We start from the raw sequence: 26,147 nt of genomic DNA on the forward strand, positions 1-26,147 counted from the left end.
AAGTGCCTAGGATAGCACAAGGGTTAATGAATTTGATGGGTCATGTATTGCATGTATAAATATAAATAAGCCTATTTATGATTAAGAGTAATTATAATGGCATCATGTGTATGTAGATGCACATATGTGGGCATAATTATACCCTTGTGCTATCCTAGGCACTTTAACATTGGGAGTTGGGTCATCTAGACCCACTAGACAGTGCTCTGAAGCTTTTTTCTTCAATGATTTGTGATCTTCACTGGTGTCCATGGATTACATGAAATCTTTCCTCCTTTGTCATGGTAGGGAGAACACGTCAATGTAAGGGTGGGGGGGGGGTCATCTAAGATAGCACAAGGGTTAAATATAGTTAAGGTGTAGTTATACATCTATTTTGTTTTATGTTTATTGCTTGAAATTAACCAATTTGAAGTCAGTCCAGGCACCTTACTTTTTTTTTTTTTGCAGCACGGACGCCGCCGCGTTGGAGCCATACGTTGTCAGCCACCAGCAATTGGTCCTACTCGTTTCTATGGCAACCACTCTCAAAAAGGCCACACCCTGATCACTTGAAAGCGGGCTACGCAAAATCTGTAAAACGCTTTGAATGTTGGAAATAGGGGCCCGCAGGCCCCACCTACTTTTGAGGCATCTGATTGGTCAGTTTGTGACTTAAATAACTTGCAATAAAGAGAGAAATTCTGAAAAGAAAAACTAGGTTTATGTTAAATATGAGAGCCAGAATGGTTTTTCTGACAAACAGAATAACTGAGTAACAGCCGTTTATTTCTCAATAGAAATCTGAGATTTTGGCTTCTTGGAGCCAGCACATACTTCCTGTTTGGAACGCCAGGGGGGAGGGGTCACTCAGTCCAGTTGTCATATACAGTCAATAGTTCAGATCTATAAAATATATAAAGGCAGGATTTCTTAAAAGCCAGCAGGCTGCTGTTCCTCCAGCCCTGAGTAAAGGGTTAGGAGACCGGTGGTGAGTCAGAGATGAGAAAGTAGAAGAACTTCTAGAGCATTTCACCTCCTCACGCTTTTATTTTCTTAGAAAGAACTTTAACAAACTACTGCAAGTATTATAGCAAACTGTTATTGCAACGTGATTCATGAAACAATACTGATGTTTACAGAAACAGAAGTCCCTCTGAAGTCCTCGAGTCAGGAATAAACTTGACTGATCATTAGCTTTGTGGTCGAGAGTCGACGGGATTTTCCTCCAGACGGTCATTGAAGCAAACGCTTGCAGGAGTGTTGAATCCATAGTATTACAGCTGGCTAACACTTTGCAGATTAAAGGTAGTCTCAGTCTGGCTCTTCAGCTCCAGTTTAAGGTGGACTGAAGTTCTCCAGAATCACAGAAGCAGTAAAAGAGGATGTAAGTGTAGCAAAGACTTATTATTCTAGGCGGTTAGATTTGAAGACGTCACACTAAATGGTTTACAGTCATATCAGACTCTGCCACGGCACCGATAAAGACCAAGGGGGCGTCTCCTGGAGTTTCAGCTGGCCTCCTGCACCCCAGACGCAGGAAGTGACTCTGCCTCGGCACCCGGCGGCTCTTCCGAAGAGCTCCTTCCATGTCTGCTCTGCAAAGAGCGTCCCAAAAACTGCCAATACTCCTTACGGATGGTGTCCTTCTCCTGAGCCAGGAGCTCACAAATCTAGAGAAGAGAAACCAAAGAGAAGAGGAGCAGGAAGTGAGACCCCAACAGCTCCCTTCCTGGTTTTTAGAAGCGTCAGAAAAGACTCACTTCTAAAGCCTTGCTCAACGTTTCCTGCCGTTCTTGCTCCTCCGTATTCTTGGAGTTTTCTAGAGCGTCTTCGTAGCAATCGAACAGGAAAGCAAGAAGGTAAGGAGAGCAGTGCGTCTCCTTCAGCTCCAGGACCTTCTCCAGCAGACCCGGCTGAGATGACAGGCCGTGGTCTTGCAGAATTCTGAGGAGAAGCGGAGAAAAGAGGTGAGACTTTTATTCTGCTTCTCCTTTCTTTAATAACTCTCTTTCTGGGTAAAAACCCCTGAAGCTTCCCCTACGATTATCCCAAGTCCCAAAAAAATAGGATTTCCACTCCGGCAGCAAAGGACGACTCATTCATGCATTAAAAAATGCTGCAAATAAAAGCTAAACTTCTGCACTCACCCTTTCAAGTAATTCCATGCGCTTTCATTGTGAGGAGCCTTCCTGATCTGCTGCAGACAATACCTCACAAAAGAGGAAAAAAGGCATCTTTACTTTCAACGTTTACTTTGTTTTTCTAACCTTTCCTGTCCAACAGATCAGAGCAGAAAGCCTGTTGGGCTGGACACATTTTGACTGTTACAGAGGGGCAAAAAAAAGATTTAGTCGACCACCAAATGTGTAAGTACTCCCACTTTAAAATTTTAATCACAATTATACCTCAACTATTAGAGACAAAATGAGAAAAAGCTTGTTGATAACACATTTTCTACTTAAATATCTGTTTCATCTGCTCCTGATTGACAACAATTTGTATAAAGAAATACTCAAATGCAATTATGTCTTTGTACATGTCCTGCATCATCAGAACATTGCCACAAGAACATGTTAAGAACACCAAATTCTTAGAGAATTGTTTCTGAACAAACGTCACCAAACTGCAACAGCTCCTCTTAAAATGAACTGCAGATTCTGAGGAGAAACACTCACTGAATCTCTCGCTCCACCACAGCTGGATCGGAGTAGCCCGTCGTGTGAGAAATCACAAAATGCCTTTGGTTCCACGCTGAATTATTCCTCACATCGTCCTCCAAAAGACTTTCCACAAACTCCAGCTCGTTGTCCCACAGCTTGTACTCCTTTAGGACAGATAAGACAACAACTCTCAGCAAGGTTGCTGACAGTTCCCCTCATTACGGAGAAGCACAAGCGCCCACCTGGATGACCCACTGCCTGTGCTGCCAGGCGTGGTAGTTCTTGGCATCCTGGCTGAGGATCTCAGCGATGAAGGCCAGCTCCTCTGTCGGGTCATTCAGCCACTCCACCACCATCCGCCTGTGATGCCTGCAAGCAGAGGGGTGTGATGGAGTTCACGTTTGGACTCCAGCTTTACGGCCTCCGAGTACAAACTTCAAAACACTTCAATTTAGCCTCTTTGCAGATCCAGTTACTCGGCAGGAATGTTCCTGCATTAGGATTGCCCGGACCTCCACTCCACTCAGCTTATTTTTGTGGAAATACATAAATGCAAAACAACCAGAAGTAATACTCATACAGCTTGGGGAAAGGTTAGGTTTTAATTTCAGAGAATATTTACACAAATCTCCAACAAAAACCTAGAAATATATATATTTTGCATAAACTCCAGAGGCTTTTTAACATTTTTAGTCTATCAATCACTGGTAAATATACTAATAAAACAACAATTCATCTTTTTTTCTTTTACCTTCATGGAAAATTTTATTATCAACATAGTAACAAACCTAATAAAATGCCTCAAAGCAGAGGCTGAAGTTTAAACCAGGAAACATCCAAATCTAAACCCGATGAATCCCATTCAGCTTATTGGTTTTGGTTGAGTAAAACCAGCCTGTTCAGTTGTTTAGCTGCTGTCAGTTTCCAGGACATCCCAGCAGGATCTTCATCAAAAAGCAAAATGGTACAGAATTGAAAAGAGCGCACGGGTGAATATATGACTCCACAAAGACTCTCCATCCATCAACGTGGAATTCTATCGTCATTATAGAGGTTAACTTTATGGCTTTCTTTTTCAAATTCGGGGCTTAAACTCCTTCAAACGTCAATCTTTTCAGTTAAAACTGCATTTGAGACATGAACTGGAAATTTCTTTCACAACTAGGAAATCTACAATGAACAATTTGGAAAGAATTTAGTTCATTTATCAAGAAAAATGACGTTCAAAATCCTTAGGACAATAGAAAATCCACTATACAAACTTTCCTTCGAGCTTAAAAAAAGTTGAAAGCAACCATTTGTTTACATTAATTCCTTTTACACTTCTATTGGTATTATATTGTATTTCAAGTTTCCCTCATTTTTACAGGCATGAATGTTAACAAAAGTGTCAGAACTTCAGCTTCTCCAGTGCATTATTCTGCTTTTATTGTGTTTATTGTATAAAGCCGACAGGATTTTACAACAATGTGTTGAACGTTGAGATGATCCCCCAACTAAAGACCTGCATCCTTGTTTTTTTAGATTTACGTTTGTAGACAATTTCTCCAGTTTCGGTGACCACAAACAAACCTGAACAGTAAATCTTTCTCAGTCTGTCATTTGCATATTTAGATGAGCAAATCTGTGAGGATAGGAAGTATTAAGTAACCAGGACTCACCAGACTTGGTAGTTTTTGGGCTGTTCCTCAATAATATTAGTTATGTAAGTCATCTCTTTCCTCAGATCCTTCGACAGAGCCTGCAGCAGAATTCGCCTGTAGTGCCTGCAAATGTTCAAATCTACTGTCAGGCAACCATTTACTACGGTGGCCCAGAAGGGTCACAACACAACACATTAACTTTACACACAACACATTAACTTTACACACAACACATTAACTTAACACACAACACATTAACTTTACACACAACACATTAACTTTACACACAACACATTAACTTAACACACAACACATTAACTTTACACACAACACATTAACTTAACACACAACACATTAACTCACAACACAACACATTAACTCACAACACATTAACTCACAACACATTCACTCACAACACAACACAATAACTCACAACACAATAACTCACAACACATTAACTCACAACACATTAACTCACAACACATTAACTCACAACACATTAACTCACAACACAACACATTAACTCACAACGGAAGTAAAGCTGCAATGGAAGTGCTTTTATTCTGAAATTTCCACTGGGCTGAGTGGCTAACTGCCTAACAGAAAGTAACTTCACAGCAGTGACGTGCAGTCAGGAGAGGCAGGTGAGGCACAGCCTCACCTGTCATTATGGGAAGAAAAGAGAAAAAATAAATTCAATTATTATATTTAATCAGTAAGTTGTGCTTTGCGGTCATTTTCCATTTAAATGTACCATTTTTGGGTGTTTTTTCTTTTCAAAATCGCTGAATTTCCGCATTTGCCGTTCAGATACTAAGTGACCTGCGATGAGGCATCAGCCCGCTGAGCCTCACCTTGGATTGCGCAATACCTATGCAGTCAGACGGTACTGCTGTCTCTCTGTATGTCGGTTCAATCACTTGTACTATATGAGCTGAGTTTAAATAATTTAGCAGATGTATATGATGCACAGTGCTTGTTTTTATAAATAACTGTATGTGAGGGACGTGTTTCTTGTGCTGAGCGCTAAACGACGGCGAAAAAGCCGCTGGGTGAGGCCAGACATTCTCGTGCCTCATGTTGCAGTTCTCGTGCCTCGTGTTAGGGGGCGCCGGTGAGCCCTGAGATTATGACGCTAAAAATACTAGAAGAAGTGATAGCAAGCGGCAAGTCATTTTCTTCAGAAGGAGCGGCGTATGGACTTTATTTACAACTAAAGGTAAGACGATAATAACGTTTGTGCTTTTTTCTATGCTGCAGTTTGTATATGAAAAAAAAAACATGTTGAAATTATATTTTAAACAAAACGTTAACTGTTGTCAATCAAATGGTGAATAAGTTACTCAGTTATTTATATTCATGGTTCATATGTTTGTAAATCTGACTGATGACGTCAGTGCCTCACCAGCCATTAACCTCACCGCACGTCACTGCTTCACAGTGAGCTGTGGAGGGAGCATGTTTCTTCTACAAGAGAAGCTACACAATGTTAAGGCACACTCCTCCGAGCACACTCCTCCGTGCTGCACTCACACCCCTCTCTGTCGCTGCACGTGCTCCTCTCCATTCTTCAGCCCCCTCCTCTCACACTCACTCGGTCCCCAACACCCCCCACCCACCCACACACCCTCCCAGTCCCTGCACACGCTCCTCTCCTTTCTTCCGCTCCCTCTTCCTCTTCCTCTCACACACGCACGCGGTCCCCAACACTTGACACGAAAAATGTGGAGAGATCGCACTGTCAGGCTTTAATGAACACAATTTCTAAGAGGCGGGGCGTTGCACTCCCCCAACAACAGGTTAGATGACAGAGCCCGGTCCATTAAGCTCTGCCGTTCACGGAGCTTCAGTAGAACTCCAAAAGCCACACGGCCTAACGTAGGCCGCTATTATATATTCATGAGTGGGAAAAAACCCGCTGAACCGACCTTAAAACCGCCCAAATTATGCATTTTTGACCGCAAATTTACACCCAAAACCGCCCAATCTGGCAACGCTGCTGCTAGCTTCTCTTGTAGAAGAAACATGCTCCCTCCACAGCTCACTGTGACGTTAATTTCTGTTAGGCAGTTAGCCACTCAGCCCAGTGGAAATTTCAGAATAAAAGCACTTCCATTGCAGCTTTACTTCCGTTGTGAGTTAATGTGTTGTGAGTTAATGTGTTGTGTGTAAAGTTAATGTGTTGTGTGTAAAGTTAATGTGTTGTGTTGTGACCCTTCTGGGCCACCGTAATTTACCCCCAACAGAACCTCTGTAAACATTAAAACAATTTCGGACATTTCTAACATACTTTACAAAAAGGACTGGTTTGATGGTATGAAGCTGACATTTACTCACCAGACAGTGTAATTTGCAGCATTCAGATCGATGGCGTCTGCTGTCAAAGCGAAAGCTCTTTCACTCCTTTCGTCTTTCTTTAGGAGGGCACGGAAATAATCATAAACATCTGAGACTGCAAAGAGGAAAAAAAAAAAAGTTACAAGTTGCTAAATATTGAAATGAACCGATCTGTGTTGTTTAAGCATGAGGGGGAAAATACATTTAGGGGTTCGTGCTCAGCAGATCATTTCTATATTGTCACATCACACTGAAAAGTCTGTTTATTTCCTGTATAAGGGGTGTCACTTTTACATAAGAAAAGCATTAATGGGATACCAGCTATTCGGTCTAATGTGGTCGGTCTGGTATGAACAGCACACCTACGCTGATCTCACAAATAAAAGCGGTTGAGGTCTGGAAAGCTGGCAGACCTTTTCATCTTTTCTATCCAGACTGGGAATATATGGAATAATCACAGAATTCTGCTTTAGCCTTTAGTTTGGTGATGCTGCATGGTGTTACTGTATAAGTCTGAGTTCTGCCATAACACCTCAACCTGCCAAATGCAGACGTTTTCAGATGATACAGCCATTGTGGCCTGGATAAAAAGGGGACAGGAGAGGAGGGGTCCAGGCGGCCTGTGGAGGACTTTGAGGCTCGGAGCAGGAAGAATCAGCTGCAGCTGAATCTCCAATAGACCAAAGACGTGGTCCTGGACTTCCGTAGAAAGCCTCCAACACCTCAACCCATATACATCGAGGGAGACAGCGTGGAGATGGTACAGTCCTACAAGTACCTGGGGGTCGTGTTGGATAACAAGCTGGACTGGACCACCGATATAGACCACCTTTATAAGAAGAGCCAGTCCAGGCTGTACTTTCTCCATTTAACCTCTGCTTCAAACTGCTGCACGTTTCATCAGTCTGTGCGGCTAGTAGATTTTAATATCTGAATATTTTAGGGATTTAATATATATTTTACTATTTTTAACTAATATATTTTAATTAATTTAATTTATTTTTATTGTGTGTTGAATGCAGGCAGCTTTTTAATTTCCTTCGGGATCAATAAAGCTTCTTCTCACTAAAAACAATGCTGAAACTTGGTTTTGAGGAAGCAGAACTTTGAAGTTCTCATATAAACACCAGACTCCATCTACATCAACACAAGTGGCCTGTAGATTCAAAAACCTTAAACACTCCACCCTTACTCGCAAATTGGGCCAAGCAGGCACCTGCTTAGAAGCACCTGAAAGCTCAACACATCAGTAAATAAAAACAACAAAATGAGGTGGATAGAATTTCTATCATGGCAAACCCACATACTCCCATCAGCTGCCACAAAGAAATTACTTTTTGTGCAAAAAAGGTTGGAGTTTAGAGTACTTTGTAAATAAATTACTACATTTACTTGCAATTGTCTTACATTTTTTAGAATATGCGATCTTAACAACAGGGTTTGGTCCCTCATCCTGGGGAACAGGTTCCAGGTCAGCCCACTCCTTTCTGTCACTGGAACACATAAATAACAAAGTTGGATTCATAATTAATGTCAAAAAAGTCCTTTAAGGTAAATTGGCTAACTAAACTAACATCACGGTTCACTTTTAAATAACGACAATAGCCCAAATGTTATGTTTTCAATGTATTTCAGCGGAGTGGAGATGAACTTAGAAAACTGATGGGCTGATTAGCAAAAAGCTAACTCCGACACACAGGAAGTCGGTTTATTACAAAACTACTAAAGGACAACAAATTTAATCTTTCTACCGTTTGTTTCTATAACAAAAAGCATTTCTAAAAAAAACGTTGAAGATAAATGTTTTTACAAAAGTGCATTGAGGAAAAAACACATCACCAAAAAAAATAATAATAAAGAAAAATCGTAGCTAGCTAAGTTAGCCACGTCAAACAACTATGACAAAAAAGACGCAAACTACCTGTAAAATAAATATTGACTTGGCTCGACACCGTAATCGTCTCCGAAGCTTTCCTCCGCCTCAGCATCCATTTCTTTATTTTTATCTTCCACCTCCGGAGACTCGTTGGACGTTTTCTCGACACCCGACATTGCTAATTTTCTAGGCTGAATACCAGCTTCCAACTCTGCACAGGAAGTTGATACTACTTCCGGTGTGGTTTTGCGGTGCATTTAACTCCAAAATCGTTCAAAAAATGAACAGAAACTAAAAATGAAAATTGAAAATAAAACAACAAATATCTACCTCCGGCACCAGTGAGTTGTCTTACTGTAATTGTACGTTTATTTTGGTCATTAAAATTTTTTTCTGTCTTGAAATGCTCAAATTACTAAAGTAGGGGTCTACGGACAATTGAGGAAAGGGTCACGTTAAGGCTTGAGTTATAAACACGTAAACGTGTTTTATATTATTCTCTTAAAGCCCAAAATTAAAACAGCAAGGGAGGATTTTGCTTTTTTCTAAACACAAAAATCTCTTTTATTTGCTGTGTTTTTCTGCTTTTTTCCTTCTTACTTTAGCATATTTTTAGTAGGTATTAATATTTTTGGCTGTTAATCCCTCAACTTCTTAGAACTTTAACATAAAAAATAACCAATTTATTTTTAAATATTATGTTAATATTGTCACTTTTCGTCTACAGTAGTTAAAACATTTTCTGTCTGTTCTTTTTGTTGATTCTCCTGAGGTAACACTGTACACCAGCAGGGTCAAGCTGGTTCTCTTTTTTTCCCATTTCCTGGGAAATTTCCCAGAATAAATGCTCATTATCGTAGAGGTAAAAAATTAAAAAAGGGAAGTTAAAAAAAAACTAAAGCTCCAGGCTGGGAGACCTCTTAATAAAAAACGGCAACGTTTTCAGTATCTGCAGGGTGATGCAGCTTCTTATACCATCAGCAGAACAGAAACATCCAGATCTTCAATGCAAAAAGCCTGTTTTATAAACTCTGGAACAGGAAGACTAAGCTAATGGAATCAAAAAACTGAATCTCATCTGGTTCTGCTGGATCTCCAAGGTGAGTCTCAATTCAGAACTGTGAAATTTTGAGTGATAGAAAAATAAAAACACCCCATGAACATTTATTTTCAAAGCAAAGTCAAGCTGAATTTTATTCTCCATCAACAACTCTGGACATTATAAAAATAAATACAGGATTCACAGTTGGTGGATTGTTATACAAACTGTTATCAAAATTAGGTTTCTGCCAGAATGATGAATTAAACACATGCATAAATCACCGTTTCATGAATGTATACATGTTCTGAATACTCAATGCTAATATCTGCAAACGACAAAACCAGCTTTTCTCCACCAGATCCAGTTTTACAGAATATAAAAATCACCATTCAAATTAAACAGCTACGCATCTCCAATACGAGCAGTTTTCAACGACGGCTTGTCGCCAACTGTGTTCACTGGCCGTCCTCCTCCTTCAGTCCATGCTTTTCAATGTAACGTCTGCAAGAGAGGATCAAACAGTGGTTATCAGGAGCTTGTACCAAAGTCTGGGAGAATCCTTCATTCTGATTGGCTGCAGGGTGTCCAAAGAAATTAATAACGAACATTTAAAAAAGCTCTGTCTTGTCTGTGATTGGCTGTGACATACGTCACTCTAAACTGAAAATTGTGAACGCCCAAATCAAAGATGGGGGGGAGGGGGACAATTCATCTGAAAACTTTTGTGTTGCAAACCCAAAAGTTTATTTTGAAAGCAAAGAAAAAGATTTTGAAAGAAAACATTTAATATTTTTTATATTTTTATATTTAAAAGTGAAGATTCTGATTGCAATTTAGGACGATTTGATCTAAAAACTGTGACTTTTGTTTGCAATGTGATGGCATAAATATTACTTCATACATATGGACGTTTTTTATCCCTTGAACAGCACACAGGCTACTTGCACAGTGCAGCAGAAGAATGATAGTAAAAGTACTACATGTTGTAGTTGTTATCATTGTAGTATTTGTAGTTGTTGTGGACTAATATTATGCAGATAATATTCTGTACAACAATAACTATTATCATTTTGAATATCTAAACCCCAATCAAAACTGAGACAGTTGCTCATCCCAACAAGCCACGCCCACTTTGATATGGTTAGAAGATTGGACAAACATAACAGAACTGCCCAACCCTTAGGGGGTTTAGGTCACGCCCAGGCCCTGCCTGTTTTGGGTTTTGTGGTTTGTTTTTTCCTAGAAATCTTTGTCCTGCCAATTACTTAGAATAGGCATGTTTAGGAAATCAGAATCTGGATTTACCTGACAGAGGGAGATTCTAACATTAAATAAAAATACAAGAAAACCAACATTCCTACAATGGGAGACATTCAAATTGGTAAATTGACCATGAATTTATTTCCAACTATGAAAGAAAAAACATCATTTATGTTTTTACCTTAATGTAGATGCTAAATTAACTTTAGAGCTGAAGTGGTTTAATAGATATTCGCATCTAATGGGTTAAATCGAAAATTTTGTTACAGTCAAAATATAAACAAATCTGGAAACACAGCAAAAGGTCTTTAGGATAAATTATTACAAAAAACAATTTCAACAATTCTTTAACATTGTACAAGCTACAGTGACTAATTGTGTCCACTTGGGGGCAGCACACGGCCTTTGAAACACCTGTCAGTGATGTCAATATCAGGGTATAAATTTAAGATTTCTTTAGGCCTTTCTTATGAAAAATTAAGACAAATTTTCTGCCTATATTCAGAACAATAATTTAGCGAAGCCACAGGACATTTAAATGTGAAATACAAATAAACAACAAGTTAAAACGTAACAAATAAAAATTTGACAACTGTGAAAACTGCTTGGTAGTTATTGGAGCACGCCGTTTGTGACGGAGGCGGAGCCCGCCGTTTGTGACAGCTTAATACCTATGATTGATTTTTTTAGCGTTTCCTTTTGTTTACTAGAAACTACTTTTGTTTTCCTGAATGTTTTATTGTTTTTTGTTTAAGTATTGATTTCTGGAACTTTGTTTGGTTTTCTAAAATGTAATGCTGTTTTTTATTTTTTTCTCTAGTCTTTAAACCAATGTCCAGTGGACAATTCAAATTTAAATTTAAATTCTTGGTGAGAAATTAGATACGGAGAAGTTTCACACGGCACAATTTATAAGGCTTAAGATTTTTAAGGTATTATTTCCAAACTCCTACATTCAATGCTTTTGAACACACTTTAAGACCTCGCAGGTGTAGTGTAGCTTAGGTGGAGTGTCCCTTCTGAATCTGGGAGATCAAACCCTCGGTTGGGTCAAACCAACATCAGAACCTAAACACCTAATGACCTCCAGCATTTACAGCATCAGTGTATAAAAAAATTGCATCAGTAGAAAAAAGATGGATTTTCCAATCAATTAGTGAGAATTAAAAAAAAAAAGTCTAATTTTATTACCTTCGTGCAAAATTATACAGTGCCTCTTTTCTTTCCTGAAGAGACAAATGTCTGTCGACTGGAGATTTTCCAAAACTTTTGGCAGCAGGCTGAGGGAAAAAACAAACATGTTTATACTAAGGTTACCATAAAATGAAGCAGATGCAGCACAATTCTGTAGAACAACAGTCAGTAAATTGCAGCAGGATCGAAGTTCTCTTTGTTCCGATGTCTGCTGCTGCCTGAAGGACGTGTGAAGATGCATCCTAACGTGTTATTAACTTCACACGTTCACATTTCCTTTGATCATTCTTTGAATTGTTGTGAGACTAACCCGACTACATCGCTTTTTTGTGTCGGTTTCTTTTGCTCTTTTCAAAGGTTCATTACCCAGCATGCAACACCCACACCAAGGATTTAAACATTTAACTAGGGCTGCACGATATGAGGAAAACTTGCGATATTAGAGATTAATATTGCGATAACGATATAGTTTGCGGTATATAAAAAAAATAGAAAAATGCCAAAAACATCATTCCCATTTCATTGCAACAGTTTAAAATTATACTCCAAATGACCTTCATCGACATAGATGACAAACATCTAACATAATAGGCCTCCATCTGATTGGTAAACAATGGGAAGGCGTCCATCTGATTGGTCAAAGCATAAAGGGATTTATTTGATTCGTTAAAAGCGTCAAGCTGCCGTAAGATTGTTTTAACGCATTTTGGGTTTACGATTTATTGCGATATTCGCAAGTCTTTTGCGACATGCCTATTGCAGAGCTGGATATTGCGATAACGATAAATTTGCGGTATATTGTGCAGGCCTACATTTAACTATCCTGTTTTGTAATGTTTGTAACCTGTCAGTTTAGCATTTACACAGAGTATAACTGACAAAACAGATCAAGTTAAAAGGTTTTACGATTAAGGAACAAAAGTGATTCATAATGGAGTAAACAAAAACACTACAGCTAAAAAAAAATAAAATATTTTTAAAATATAAAATAAACATTAAGTGTAACTCAGTAAATTTGCTATAGACGAGCAGTTTTTGCCCAGAGGCTTCCCTAGTAAAGAAAATCTGCGTAATGTAAAGATTATCATCAATCCAAATTTTAGACACTTTCATTTGTCGTGGCTGCAGAGGCAGGAAGGAGGTAAAAGCAGCATTTAGAATCATCAAACCTTAATGGCTGAAGCGGGACCAGAGGACAGACAGGCCACTGAAGAGGCCCCATATGCCGATGTGCCGGAAGCTTCCACCTCAGCGTCCTCTTTGTTCTCAAGCAGGTTTGTTATGGTGGTGTCAACACAGTTGGTTTTTGCTGAAGACAAAAAAAACGACAAAACGTTCAACTTGATACAATTTAGAAAAATGGGGGGGGACGGACGACACACACACTCATCGATTCAAAAGAAAAAGAAAAAAATAAGTTAAAACTGCCAGGAGTAAACTTTTAATATCAGCATATGTAAGCTGCGACATGTTTCAGGGCAATTGAAGGAGTGGCATATGTGTTATTTGTGCCCGAGCACCATTGACTATATATGGGAAGTGGACTGAGCGACTATGACGTCACCCACAGAAAACGGCTTACTTCCAACCATAGGAAGGTAATTCAGTCGCCTTTTTTTTTTGTAACAGCGCTGATTACTGTCCTGTTATCTTATGAGTATATTTTGCCAATATTTTCAACTTAAAGTACTGAGCAACAACACATCATCAGTAGGGTAAACCTAACCTGTCTCACGACGGTCAAACCCCAGCTCACGTTCCCCATTAGTGGGTGAACAATCCAACGCTTCACAATGATAGGAAGAGCCGACATCGAAGACATCAAAAAGCGGCGTCGCTATGAAGGCTTGGCCGCCACACGCCAGTTATCCCTGTGGTCACTTTTCTGACACCTCCTGCCTAAAACCCAAAAAGTCAGAACGATTACTGTCCTGTCAGTGATTGGACCGGCTCCATCAGAGTCAACCGTTTCTATGGCAACCGCACTCGCCAATTAGGAGTGAGCTTGTTGAAGTCCACACCCCTACCACTTGAAAGCGGGCCACACAAAATCTCCCAACAATCTCACGTCAAACATATCCAAACGTTGGACGTGGGCGCCAGCAGGCACCGCCTACTTTCACTAAGGCGTCTGATTGGCCAGTTTATAACCTGAATAACTTGAACTACAGAAAGAAATATCATGAAAAAATGTCAGATGATTAAGAACAAGAACACAAACTAGCAGAGCAAAAATGATTATTCTAAGCAAAATTTAAAAGCTGAGTGTAAGCTGTTTATTTCTCCATAGAGGTCTACGGGATTTTGGCTTCTTGGAACCGGCACAAATTTCCAGTTTGAAACGTGAAGGGGGAGGGGTCACTCAGTCCAGTTCCCATATTCGGTCAAAGCTCAGGACCGATGGTAAAAAAAACAAAAATTAAAACAAATAAAATAAAAGAGCTTGAGTGGATCTGGAGATGGGAAACCTACGAGCTAGCTCGAAAGTAGCCAGGAATCTGCTAAAAAAACCAGGAAGTCTTTGTGTTTTTATAAAAGGGAATCATCTACAGGGTCTACAGTGACAAAAGTGCTTAATTTTGTCAGGTTAGCCTTAACATAAACCCATTAAAACAGATTGACATGTCACAGGAAAGAGCTTTTTAGTGCAGAACTGCATGTTTTTCTGTGCGATAACAACACAAACTGGAGGTTTACCTACTGAACATAGGAGCTGTTTGCTCCAATATCCTTCAGTGGATCCACCACTTAATGGAAACATGATTGCAATGTTGACAAAGCTGCAATAATTACATGTAAAAAAAATCATTCATTTTTAAGTCTAGTGGCCCCCAGTAAATCTTAACATTAAATATCCTGGTGGAAGAGTTAATGGAAGAGCTAACCTTAATTCATTTTATTCTAAACATATGTGGTGATTAATACAAACATGCTTGTTAAAACTCTGGTCTTACCCAAGTCCTTGGTAATGACACTCAGTGGGACGTGAGGCAGAACGTCCTTCACCTGCTGAGCCATTTTAGCCAGCCGAGGATCGTCTGTACCTAAACTCTGGACCATGAAGCCGAGTCCAATGGAGCCCGGTGCTACGCCTGCGTGTTTAGGAAAATCCACCGCTGGTCAAGCTTCAGAACAACGAAACACGGTTCCACGGGTTCTGAGTCTCATTTCTCCATCATGGACTCACCTGTGCGAGACTGGGCTGGAGCTGGAGGATGTCTGCTTCGTTTGATGAACTCTGCTTTGTCACTTTTGGTGATTTTTGTGGAGACTACGCCAAGTTCACCAGCAAGCAGCTGAGCAAAAACAACCATGAAAGAGTGAATCACTAAAAGTGAGAACTATATGCTGCTTTAAATGGACCTATAGAGTGTTTTCACGTAAAGTCGGCAAAACTGCAGCTTCAGGACGACTCCAGAACTCGATTTTAAAGCAAAATGGTCAGTTCTTGCTGAGGGTCAGACAGAGAGGTTCAGTTCCACTTTAACTGTTTGCATTAAGCTGTCAGGAGGCAGGACGAGGTGGAAAATGTCCACATCTGATTGGTTCTTATTGTTGGAGTTCTGCTAAATGCAAGTACATTATTCTCATGGGAAACTGGAAAATTAATATTGACTCAGAGTATGAATATTAAGCTGTATGCTTTACATTCATACAGAAAATGTATAAATGGATCTTTTAATCGAAAAAAAAAATAACCCGGTTAACTACTGACATTACTAGAACTGAATTGTGGTTATCAGCCAAATATAAACTAGTACTAATGAGTGAAGATAACATCAACTATAATATTCATATTTATTAGACTGGAAAGCTGTAGAAATGAACTAAATGATAGCAGCAGCCTTGAGGTCATTGGAAAACAATGTAGGTTTGATTTGATGTGGATCCTCTCCATCAACTCCTTTAATTAACTAAAATAAGACTCTTTTTGTTTCAGGTCAGGTTGGTCTCTATATCTGTGGTCTGCAACCTTTTTCAGCCCACAGGCCACATTTTCACAGACCGCCTGTAGTGAGGGTCTGATTTTTTTACTCCAGTTTACCTAAATTTTATCTTCATCCTCTGTAAAATATCTGCAGCAGCTTTAAACTTTATTCTTACACTAGATATGGTGTAGGAGCCATTAAAATGGGATTTATTTTTCCTTAACCCATACCTGTCAAAATGGAAGCTTTAAGAAGCTAGCAGATGGATTTTTGACACGTGACCGAATGACTTGTCACCCAAACAGGAAAACTCGAAAACCTGTTTTACTCATAATTATTTATCGCCCCCCCGGCCCATATTCAGAATTTTTAACTGAGTTTTCCGACTTCCTATCGACTATTGTCTTACATTCTGATCAAATTATAATATTAGGGGATTTTAATATTCATGTTGATGACCCCAGTGACTGCCTAAGAAAGGCCTTTGCAGCTTTATTAGATGATGTTGGTTTCACCCAAAGTGTGAATGAACCCACTCACTGTCATAAGCACACCCTGGACCTTGTTCTAACCCATGGGATAGAGATGAGCCAGCTGAGTGTCCTTCCTCTTAACCCCATCATTTCTGATCACTTTATGATTACCTTCCAGCTTACACTGGAACATCCTTCTGCCCCAGTGAATAAGAAACAGCTTAGAAGAACCTTAACTGACCGTTCTGTCCGAGTTTAAACACACAGTTCAGCCAGTACTTAGTGATATTCTGAGAAAATACTCTGAGACCAGCTCCCATAGCATCACTCCTAGTATAAATGACCACTTTGTTAATGATGCCTTACAAGCCCTCAGGAGTACACTCGATGTTGTTGCCCCCTTGAAAACTAAGTTCGTCAGACAAAACCGAGTAGCACCGTGGTTTAACGCTGAAACTCGTTCTCTTAAACAAGAAACCCGTAAGTTGGAAAGGGAATGGCGCCGCTCCGGTTCAGAGCAGTCTCTGGATATCTGGAAACATAGCCTATTAAATTATAAAAAAGCTCTGCGTAGAGCTAGAAGCCAGTACTATTCTACCTTAATATCAGAGAATGGAAATAATCCAAGATTTCTTTTTAGCACTATTGCTAGATAAACTCGCAGTCAGAGCTCAGTAGAACCACATGTTCCTGTTTCTCTCAGCTCTGATGATTTTCTTACATTTTTCGATAGTAAAATCTCAAATATTAGACATAAGTTAAATCAAGTTATTCCTACTATCAGCCCAGAGCAGGCTGAAGCGGTAGAAATGGAGGCATCCATAGAAACCTCTGTCACATTAGACTGCTTCACTACTGTGGATCAAGCGGAAATAACATCAATTATTACGTCCTCCAAATCCTCAACGTGTCTGTTAGACCCAATTCCCACTAGACTTTTTAAAGAAACTTTTCCCCTAATTAATGATCCCATATTAACAATAATAAATGCCTCTCTGGAAACGGGTTACGTGCCACAGTCTTTTAAATATGCAGTTGTTAAACCTCTTCTGAAAAAGCCCAGTTTGGATCCTAGCATCTTGGCCAACTATAGACCGATATCAAACCTGCCCTTTATTTCTAAAATCCTAGAAAGAGTTGTAGTTAAGCAGCTTTACTGCCACCTACAGGAGAACAGCCACTTTGAAGACTTTCAGTCGGGGTTTAGACCTCACCACAGTACGGAAACTGCACTAGTTAGAGTCTCTAATGACTTGTTATTGGCCTCAGAAAAGGGACTACTTTCTATTCTGGTCCTGTTGGACCTCAGTGCAGCCTTTGACACTATCGACCACGGTATTTTACTCCATAGATTAGAGCAGGACATAGGGATCAGAGGATCTGCTCTCCAGTGGTTTAAATCCTATCTGTCTGATAGGTATCAGTTCGTTAATGTAAATGGCCATTCCTCTCAGTGCACTCGAGTCAACTATGGAGTCCCACAGGGCTCAGTCTTGGGACCGATCCTGTTTACGCTTTATATGCTACCCCTAGGAAACATAATCAGGAAACACAGCATTAATTTTCATTGTTATGCCGACGATACGCAGTTGTATTTATCCATGAAGCCTGACCAGAATGACCAGATAGAGAAACTGAACGCCTGCATCAGTGACATCAAGACCTGGATGACAATTAATTACCTCCTCTTGAACCCAGAAAAAACTGAGGTCATTATACTTGGTCTTAAAAACCTCAGAGATACTCTGTCTGCTCAGATAGTCTCCCTGGATGGCATAAGTATAGCCCCCAATTCCACAGTTAGAAACCTTGGGGTTTTACTTGACCAGGATTTATCATTTAAGGCTCACATATCTCAGGCGTGCAGAACTGCCTTTTTTCACCTGCGGAATATTGCTAAGATCAGAAATATACTTTCTAAGAGTGATGCTGAAAAATTCATCCATGCATTTGTTACGTCGAGGCTGGATTACTGTAACTCCTTGTTAGCAGCGTGTCCTAAGAGTTCCTTAAGAAGTCTCCAGCTTGTTCAGAACGCAGCAGCTAGATTGTTAGCTGGAACTAGCAGAAGAGATCACATCACTCCTGTGTTAGTTTCGCTCCATTGGCTCCCAGTTGATTCCAGAATCAAGTTCAAGATCCTCCTGTTAACCTATAAGGCCTTACATGGAATGGCCCCGTCCTATATTAAGGACCTCATAGTCCCTTACCATCCAATCAGAACACTTCGCTCGCAAAATGCAGGACTGCTTGTGGTTCCTAGAATTAGTAAAAGTACGGTTGGAGGTAGAGCGTTTAGCCACCAAGCCCCTGTCTTATGGAATAAACTCCCAGCTCATGTAAGAGAGGCCGATTCAGTTTCTACATTCAAAGTTAGACTGAAAACATTCCTCTTTGGACAGGCTTATTGTCAGACTAGTTAGTATTCAGAGATTATTTAACTTAATGTTAATTTGTTTAAATTAAACTTAATAACTATTTATTTTTAAAGGCTGCTAGAAGTTGAAGCTGGGGTAACTATGGTGCACTGGGGTTCTGTCCTCTTTCCTTTTTTACTTCTACCCTTCCTCTCCTCTATTCTTGATCATAATTTATCATTTAGTTCTCCATGCCTCTGTTTGGTGCCGTGCGATTCATGTATTGTCCCTCTTTTCCTCTCCCCTCCTGGGGAGTGGGAGTGCTTCCAGATTCCAGTTGGTTCATCCGTGCTCCAGTTCCTGACCGTTTACCTCGCCTTCGCTCCTGCTCCTACACCTGGCTGTGGATCCTGTCTCCGGCTCCCCTGACTGTCCCCACAACCACGGCTGGATGAAGCTCGTCTGCTGGACTTTTATATATGTAGTTGTAGATTTTGATAAGTTAATTCTTCTCTAAGATTTCTGGTAAATCGCCTGTCCGTCCTGGGGGAGGATCCCTCCTTCATGTGGGCACCCCTGAGGTTTCTTCGTTTTTTCCGGAATCCGTTTTTTTTGGGAGTTTTTCCTTACCGCGAAGGGGGGTCTAAGGGCAGGGATGCCAGTATAGCTTAGTAAGTTTGTTAGTTCATTTTAGTATTTTCCTATTGAACTCTTTGTATTCGTGATCCTTTTGAGTTCATGTTTTACTTCGAAGCCCATCGAGACGACTGTTGTTGTGATTTTGGGCTATACAAATAAAATTGAATTGAATTGAATTGAATTGAACTTGGCAGGCATCAAGAATGAATCCAGACGTTTTCAAAAATAAAACTTCCTTCAGAACCAGATTATAAGTAAAATGGAAAAAATGTAGGTCACGTTTTTTTCCCCTCTGCAGCCCGTTACCAACTGTCCCATGGACCGGTACCGGTCTGCACCTCGGCGGTTAGTGACCACTGATCTATACAACTCGTTTTTACTTTCATAGCTAATCTGATACAACTGGATATGACCAACATGACTGGATCTGTGACGTCAGTGAAAACACTCTCTACACCAAAGAATTGGCCTCATCTTGAAATCTGGGATTTTTTTCTTCTTCCCTTTTCTTTTCAAATTGTATGAGCTTACCTCCTGGACTTTGTTGGCAAATTCCTGTGCAGACTCGCCGTCTTGTCTGGAAACCGGTGGGAGCCAACTGGAAAGACAAATTAAAAAATTCAAACTGTAAATAATCCAATTACTTTCTTGTTGTAAAGAAAAAAAAACTCTGAAGTTTCACATGAATCTAAAATTATAAAATGGCAGAAATAAAGACACAAATGAGTTAGTACCTTACATGATACACTGTACATGGAACAAAAAAGGTCCATAAGAGCTCCACCAGCCAACTGGACTCTGCTGTGTTCTGTGGAGGAAAAAACCACGACGGTTCATGGAGCTCAGCTCTCCGAACTATCCCACAAATGCAGGAATTCAGAAATTATGGTAATCTAGAAAAACACAGGCGACACTAAACGATTTCCAGTAAATTCCAGGACGATTCACCGATTTTCTTTTTAACCAATATTCCACAACTGGATCACTTTCTTTAAAAATGTATTCCTATTTGATTGCTTGAAATAAACCATTAAAAAAAAAGGACTATCTGTACATTTTGTTCCAACGTTTGATTATTTTTTGCTACACAAACATCAAAAATCATCTAAAAAGCATATAGGAATGTCCTTAAAGTCAATTGATCTCCATCTTTTTAGCGTTCACATCTTATCATTTTATAGAACAGTGATTAATTGTCTGATCTTCTTTGGTTGCTTTTTTTCCCTTTTGATAGTTAAGTTATTCTGTGGCCTTTGTGAGATTTTCTTGATTCTAAGAAGAGAACCAACACCTGAGCATACATGTATCTAATAAGACGACCAACATATCTAGACAGAAGATCTTACCAGGGACACCAGTGGCCTGGTCACCCGTAAGGCCGCAGGTTGGACAGACTCCGTCAGTGAGAAAGGCAAAGAACTGAAAGACAAAACCAATGTCAAAATATAAAATGTAATCTTTTGTTTGTTATCTGGTTCTTCAACGTAAACACAGCGTCCTAAACATTTGGATGCTGACAGCTTTTCCTCTTTACATCCCCACAATAAAGCTGCAGTGAAGCAAATTCATTGGGACTCGTGTGTTTGGTCTCTACATTGTTCTTTGGGCTTTTCTTCTTTTGTTGCACTGCCATCACTTCCTCTTCGTGAATGTTCAAGAACAGGTAACACACACAACACACTGGAACACAACAGCAGCGTCTTAAATTATAACGATGCTCTCATTAAAGTGAAAGTCTGAGATGTTTTTATACTTGTTCCCCTTCTTTTAAATGCGCTAGGATGTTTAATCAAATGCTTTTGTGTCAAAAAGATGATTTATATAATTTTATTTTAATTTTAAAAAAACAGAAAAATTCCAACTTTCTTACATTTTTCTCTGTTTTCTTGTAGAGTAGAATATTTTTTATGGTCATCAACTATGAATCAAGGCAACACTTTTAAACAGCTGCCTTACAGTATTATACCGCACTGCTTTCCCCAGAGGCGTAAGAATCATGAAGTCATGAATACAGTAAAACCAGAAGCAGCTTGAGAACAAAAGCAGTTTCAATATCCAGAAGAAATTCAGTCTAATATCAAATAAACTCTAAAGTCGTGTTAATTAGAGTAACAGGATTTATCCTGCCTTTAATAATCTTAATAGTCACTTTTCAAATATTTGTGGGATCAAAGATTCCCCTCAGATGAACAAATGACCGCCCGCCCGCCCACCTCGCCCGCCCGCCCCCCCGCCCGTCCGTCCGTCTGCCTGTCCGCCGGTCATTAACTGGGCTTGTTTAGCTATAAACAGCAAAATAGATTCAGAGCAGCTGAAAACAAAAACATGGTCGTCAGCATCTAACAGAACTTGAGCCTCTTAATAATCCTCTGTGTTTAACAGAAAACCTCAAAAAAATTTGTTCTTTTCCCCACAAACTGGAAGTGAAGCACACCACCTAATTTGAACACATTTGTAATGAAAATGTTACAGTAATGTTGTGTTTTCTACAAATCTTGTATCCTATTTTTTGTCTCGTCTGAAAATCAGAACAACCTGGCAGCCTTTATTTAGCTCGGCTTCTAATGAATTTTATTATGATGTCTTATGAGTATACATAATTATTAATTATTCATTTTAATATTCATAACATGTGCATCTATCCCCAGAGGAGGAGGTCCCAAAAATGAGCATTTCCACTTACCAAATGTATTCCACACTCAGCCCAATGTTTACCTAGATTGATTAAAAGGATTTCTATTTTTATTTATTATTATTATTATTTTGGTGTACAGTATGATTAGCTCTATATAAAAAAATGCTTGACTTGTTTTTTTTAACGCAGAACAAACAAGCAGCAGCTTCAAACTGTAGGATAATTATGTGCAGAAACCGAACGTCTGAACTCTGGTTTCACTGAAAATCTGTGATCATTTCGAGGTTCTCCAAACTAAAGAACAAATGAATCAAGCTCTGCCGCTATTCTCAATTCTTCACCTTCATATTTGTATTATCCTGAATAAAAAAGATTAAAAAAAACAACTAAACATAGATAGAAAACTACGCATGGAAATATAATGACACATAGAAAAAAAGTGTTTCTGTCCTGATTATTATAGTTATCTGCTGAAATTCAAAGCAGCACTTCAAACAAAAACAACAAATTAGCTGAGCAAGCAGGAAAGCTTTCTGCACATAATCTCTTTAGATTCAGAGTCTGTGCATCTACAGATGGAGGTTGTTTTCAAACAGAATGGGATGTGCAGGTTTAAAAGTCCAGATTAATGCATTTAACTCCACATTCAAAGAAGGCTTTTTGATCATAACAAGAAATGCTGAGGGTACTATTGCTTTATCTAGAGGACAACAAGGCTGGCACAAACCTGAACTTCAGGAGACCAGCACGTCCGTTGGTGGTGTCCTCTTCAGGAAACAGCAGCAACGGCTGGGTGCCCTCAGTGGAGCAGTATCTCTGAAGAGACTCTCCAATCGCTGCCCGGCCAGATGCAGAATGGACTTCCATGAAGCCTCTGGCCCAGCACACAAAGCCCGTGGAGCCTTCTAACTGCGGCTGAAAAGCATGAAAAAAGCACAAAGACGGTATTTACTGTTCTATATTGAAAAGGTGCAGTTACAGAAACACTTGAAGCAAGAAAAATGTAAAAACTTTATACACAGGTGAAAATATATGATGTTTTTTGCAGACATCTACTCCACTAATAGCATACCCTGACATCCACAGTCATTTTTGGAGAAGAAAACGGGATTTCAGTTCTTTTAAATGTGTGTTTCGTACAATAATGTGCAAATTTCAAAACTTAAGCAACGCTGTTGACACATAAACTGACAAATGAATAAAAGTCTTCAAACTTTGTTAACAACAACCTGATTTCCCACTGAAGAACTGCTCAAATGTGTATAACTGTACAATTGTGAGCACTTACTGTATTGCATGGGGTCAGGAGGTTGAATATGTTGTGGTCAAACTCTGTTACGTGATTGCATATGTACAACTTGATGTTTCTGTCTCTGGACCGAGGGTTTTTCTGTCTCACATGCATCCCCAGGACTGAGCACATGACCCTCACAATAAATCTGAAAGGAAACAATATTTCACTGAAAACAGCCGAAAGTACAAAGAAAAATCAGAATTTGGCACGTAGTCTTGATTAAAACCAATAGGTGGCTTCATCCATCTGCAGAGCAGATTGGTAACTAACTCTGGGGTGTATTCCAGAAAGCATGTTTAAACTACCATGACTTTAATGACCGGATATGAGTTAGCGTAATTACGCCCTGGGTTAATGCAAGTGCACGGCAAGTACATAAAGACATTCTCAATGGATCGCCGATTTCCGGAGTCACCATGGAAACGCGTGGTGAAAAAAAGAGAGCGCTATACTTCAGTGAGACGGAGTCTGAGATTTTAATGACGGCGTATGAAGATTATAAACCCGTCAAAAGAGTAATCCAGACGAATCAGAAAATGAAAGAGTTTATGCTTGGAGAAAAATAACGGACAGAGTAAACACATCAGTTTCTATCTTATTTCTATCTTCATTATGATGCATATATATATATATATATATATATATATATATATATATATATATATATATATATATATATATATATATATATATATATATATATATATATATAAAACTTAAATGAATTACTTCAATTAATAGCAAGTAATCGAGTTAAATTTATTCAACCTAATTTCTTCGTCTGTTTCTGTTTCAAAACAAACTAACCTTCAACTAAACCTATTCCAGACCAGGTTATGGTCAGAGCATGAGTTGCTATGGCAACTAATCATGCCCTGAAACATACCTCTGTTTTTGGAACCGAAAGCTGAGGTTATCCTCTTCCTTAACCCTTTAACTTACCGTGGTAACTCAAATAACCTGCTTTTTGGAATACCGCCCTTATGTCTGTGTTCTAAATATGTGAGCAACTAATAATAATGATATTTTCATATTATTACAAAACAACTAATTATGTCACATGTATCAGGAAGACATTTTTAAATAATTATGAAATACAAAGTAACGGTTTTGCTTTTTAGTACAATATTTGTCTAAATTTGCACTTACATTTGCTTGGGAATAACTAGAAATGCGGCTTATTTTGTTTATGACTTAAATGTAATTTAGCTATGCAAGACCACTGCCCTTTACTACAAAAGAAATGGGCATATTTAATAATAATACTGTTATAAAAATAATGTGCTGTTGGGTAATAATGATCAGGACAGGTTTTTGATTATCCAGAAAATACTTGCCTTCGAAGGAAACTTTCTGGAATTGCACAGCTAACCAGAAAAATGTGAACTCCAACAAAAATCCGGATAAACATCAAACAGATGCCGACTGGAAAGTAAATCAGCAACAGTAGAAGAACTACTGGATCTTTGGGAAACCTATGCAAGGAGAAAAAAAAAAGTCAGAATAAAATGTAAAAAAAAAATGTTTAATACATTAAAGTAATAAGCATTTCATACCAGCATTTTCACGTTAAAAATAAATGAAGTTATGACAGTTATGGGAAAATTCCTCTAACTTCATTTGTTTGGGAAAAACTACAAATAACCCCCCCCCCCATTTGTATTCCTTTAGCCTAGGACAAACTGGACTAACTACTGATAACTACAACCAAGTTATATTGGAATTAAAAATAGGACCTCCCCCCCAAAAAACTATGTTTTGGTATTTTGACACAATTTATTTGGGGATATTAGACAGAGAGACCCGTACGACTTCAAAACAAAAAGTATGTGCTAGTACTAGAGCATGACGTGTACAAAACACATACTAGCAAGCATCAAATTAAGTTAAATAATAAATAACACCAACGGCTAATTAGATCCAGGTCTGAAACACACATGAATTCTTCTTGTTAAAATTCTTAAGAAATATCCTTGATTCCAAAGAAATAACATTGTAAAAAAGCATTTAATTAAATGGCTTCTGACAAAAACAGCTTTCGACACAACCCCCTTCAAAGTTAGCTAATTAGCATTAGCTTCATAGCTATTGCTTACTTACCTATGAAAGTCAAACATGTCCTCGATGCCCCGAGTCTCCATGTCCGCCAGTTTACTAACGCTAAGAATACAACCTGATGCCTAAATATAGATTAGTCATAACGCTCAAGGCAGCGCAATGGTTATGCAGCGGGTCAACTAGGAAGAAATCTGCTTCTTTTTTATTCACAAGATCTGGCAAGATTAAAAAGGATCAAGAAAGCAATGTTAGCATAGCAGCTACCTACAATTACCTTTTTTTCCGCACAGCGTGAACCTGCTAATGCTAACAGGAAGTATAACGGTGGAACTTCCGGTGGGAATCCTCCAGAATAAAATGCACAATTTAAGCGCGATATCATAAATTACTTTTGAGTCACCATTGTTAGAAACATACCATTAAAGGGAATCTAACATATACATTTAGGAAGCAAAGCCTAAAATAATATTCAGTAAATTAAAGCCTGCTTGTTATCACAACCCACTTCAACCTGCTCAACTATTAGCCTATTCTGATTTTTAGGTTTCATGAGCACAACAAAGGAACAACTATGACATCTAAGCAAATTGCACATTTAGTAAAATTTTTTATGGTAAATGTATTAAGGATACAATGTTTTATTCTACAGCTAAAAAATGTGAAGTAATAGGCTTACCTATTGTTGTGTGTAGTTTTAGTGTTTAGTTAAAAATGTTCTATTGCTTGTTTGTTTTTGCTTACTTTTGTCCCTAGGTGCCCTAAATGATC

General features: G+C 39.0%; 2 protein-coding genes across 2 annotated transcripts; both read right to left on the bottom strand.

Annotated features, from left to right (window-relative positions):
- Positions 1-996: 996 nt before the first annotated feature.
- fnta (farnesyltransferase, CAAX box, alpha) lies at positions 997-8,732 on the bottom strand. Its single transcript, XM_004073563.4, has 9 exons — positions 8,544-8,732; positions 8,030-8,115; positions 6,623-6,737; positions 4,304-4,408; positions 2,885-3,011; positions 2,658-2,806; positions 2,130-2,192; positions 1,743-1,926; positions 997-1,652 (listed from the first exon to the last, which is right to left on the bottom strand). The coding sequence occupies exons 1-9, from the start codon at positions 8,672-8,674 to the stop codon at positions 1,491-1,493; spliced, it is 1,122 nt and encodes a 373-aa protein (XP_004073611.1). The 5' UTR covers positions 8,675-8,732; the 3' UTR covers positions 997-1,490.
- A 929-nt stretch (positions 8,733-9,661) lies between these two features.
- On the bottom strand, positions 9,662-25,694 carry aup1 (AUP1, lipid droplet regulating VLDL assembly factor). The gene is made up of 12 exons (XM_004073564.4): positions 25,422-25,694; positions 24,659-24,796; positions 23,316-23,466; positions 22,755-22,942; positions 20,739-20,811; positions 20,127-20,200; positions 19,924-19,990; positions 15,182-15,290; positions 14,949-15,086; positions 13,164-13,303; positions 11,992-12,080; positions 9,662-10,041 (listed from the first exon to the last, which is right to left on the bottom strand). The coding sequence occupies exons 1-12, from the start codon at positions 25,460-25,462 to the stop codon at positions 9,996-9,998; spliced, it is 1,254 nt and encodes a 417-aa protein (XP_004073612.1). The 5' UTR covers positions 25,463-25,694; the 3' UTR covers positions 9,662-9,995.
- Between the last annotated feature and the right edge of the window lie 453 nt (positions 25,695-26,147).

Source organism: Oryzias latipes, chromosome 10 (genome assembly GCF_002234675.1).
Source record: "Oryzias latipes chromosome 10, ASM223467v1".
Lineage (NCBI taxonomy): Eukaryota > Metazoa > Chordata > Actinopteri > Beloniformes > Adrianichthyidae > Oryzias > Oryzias latipes.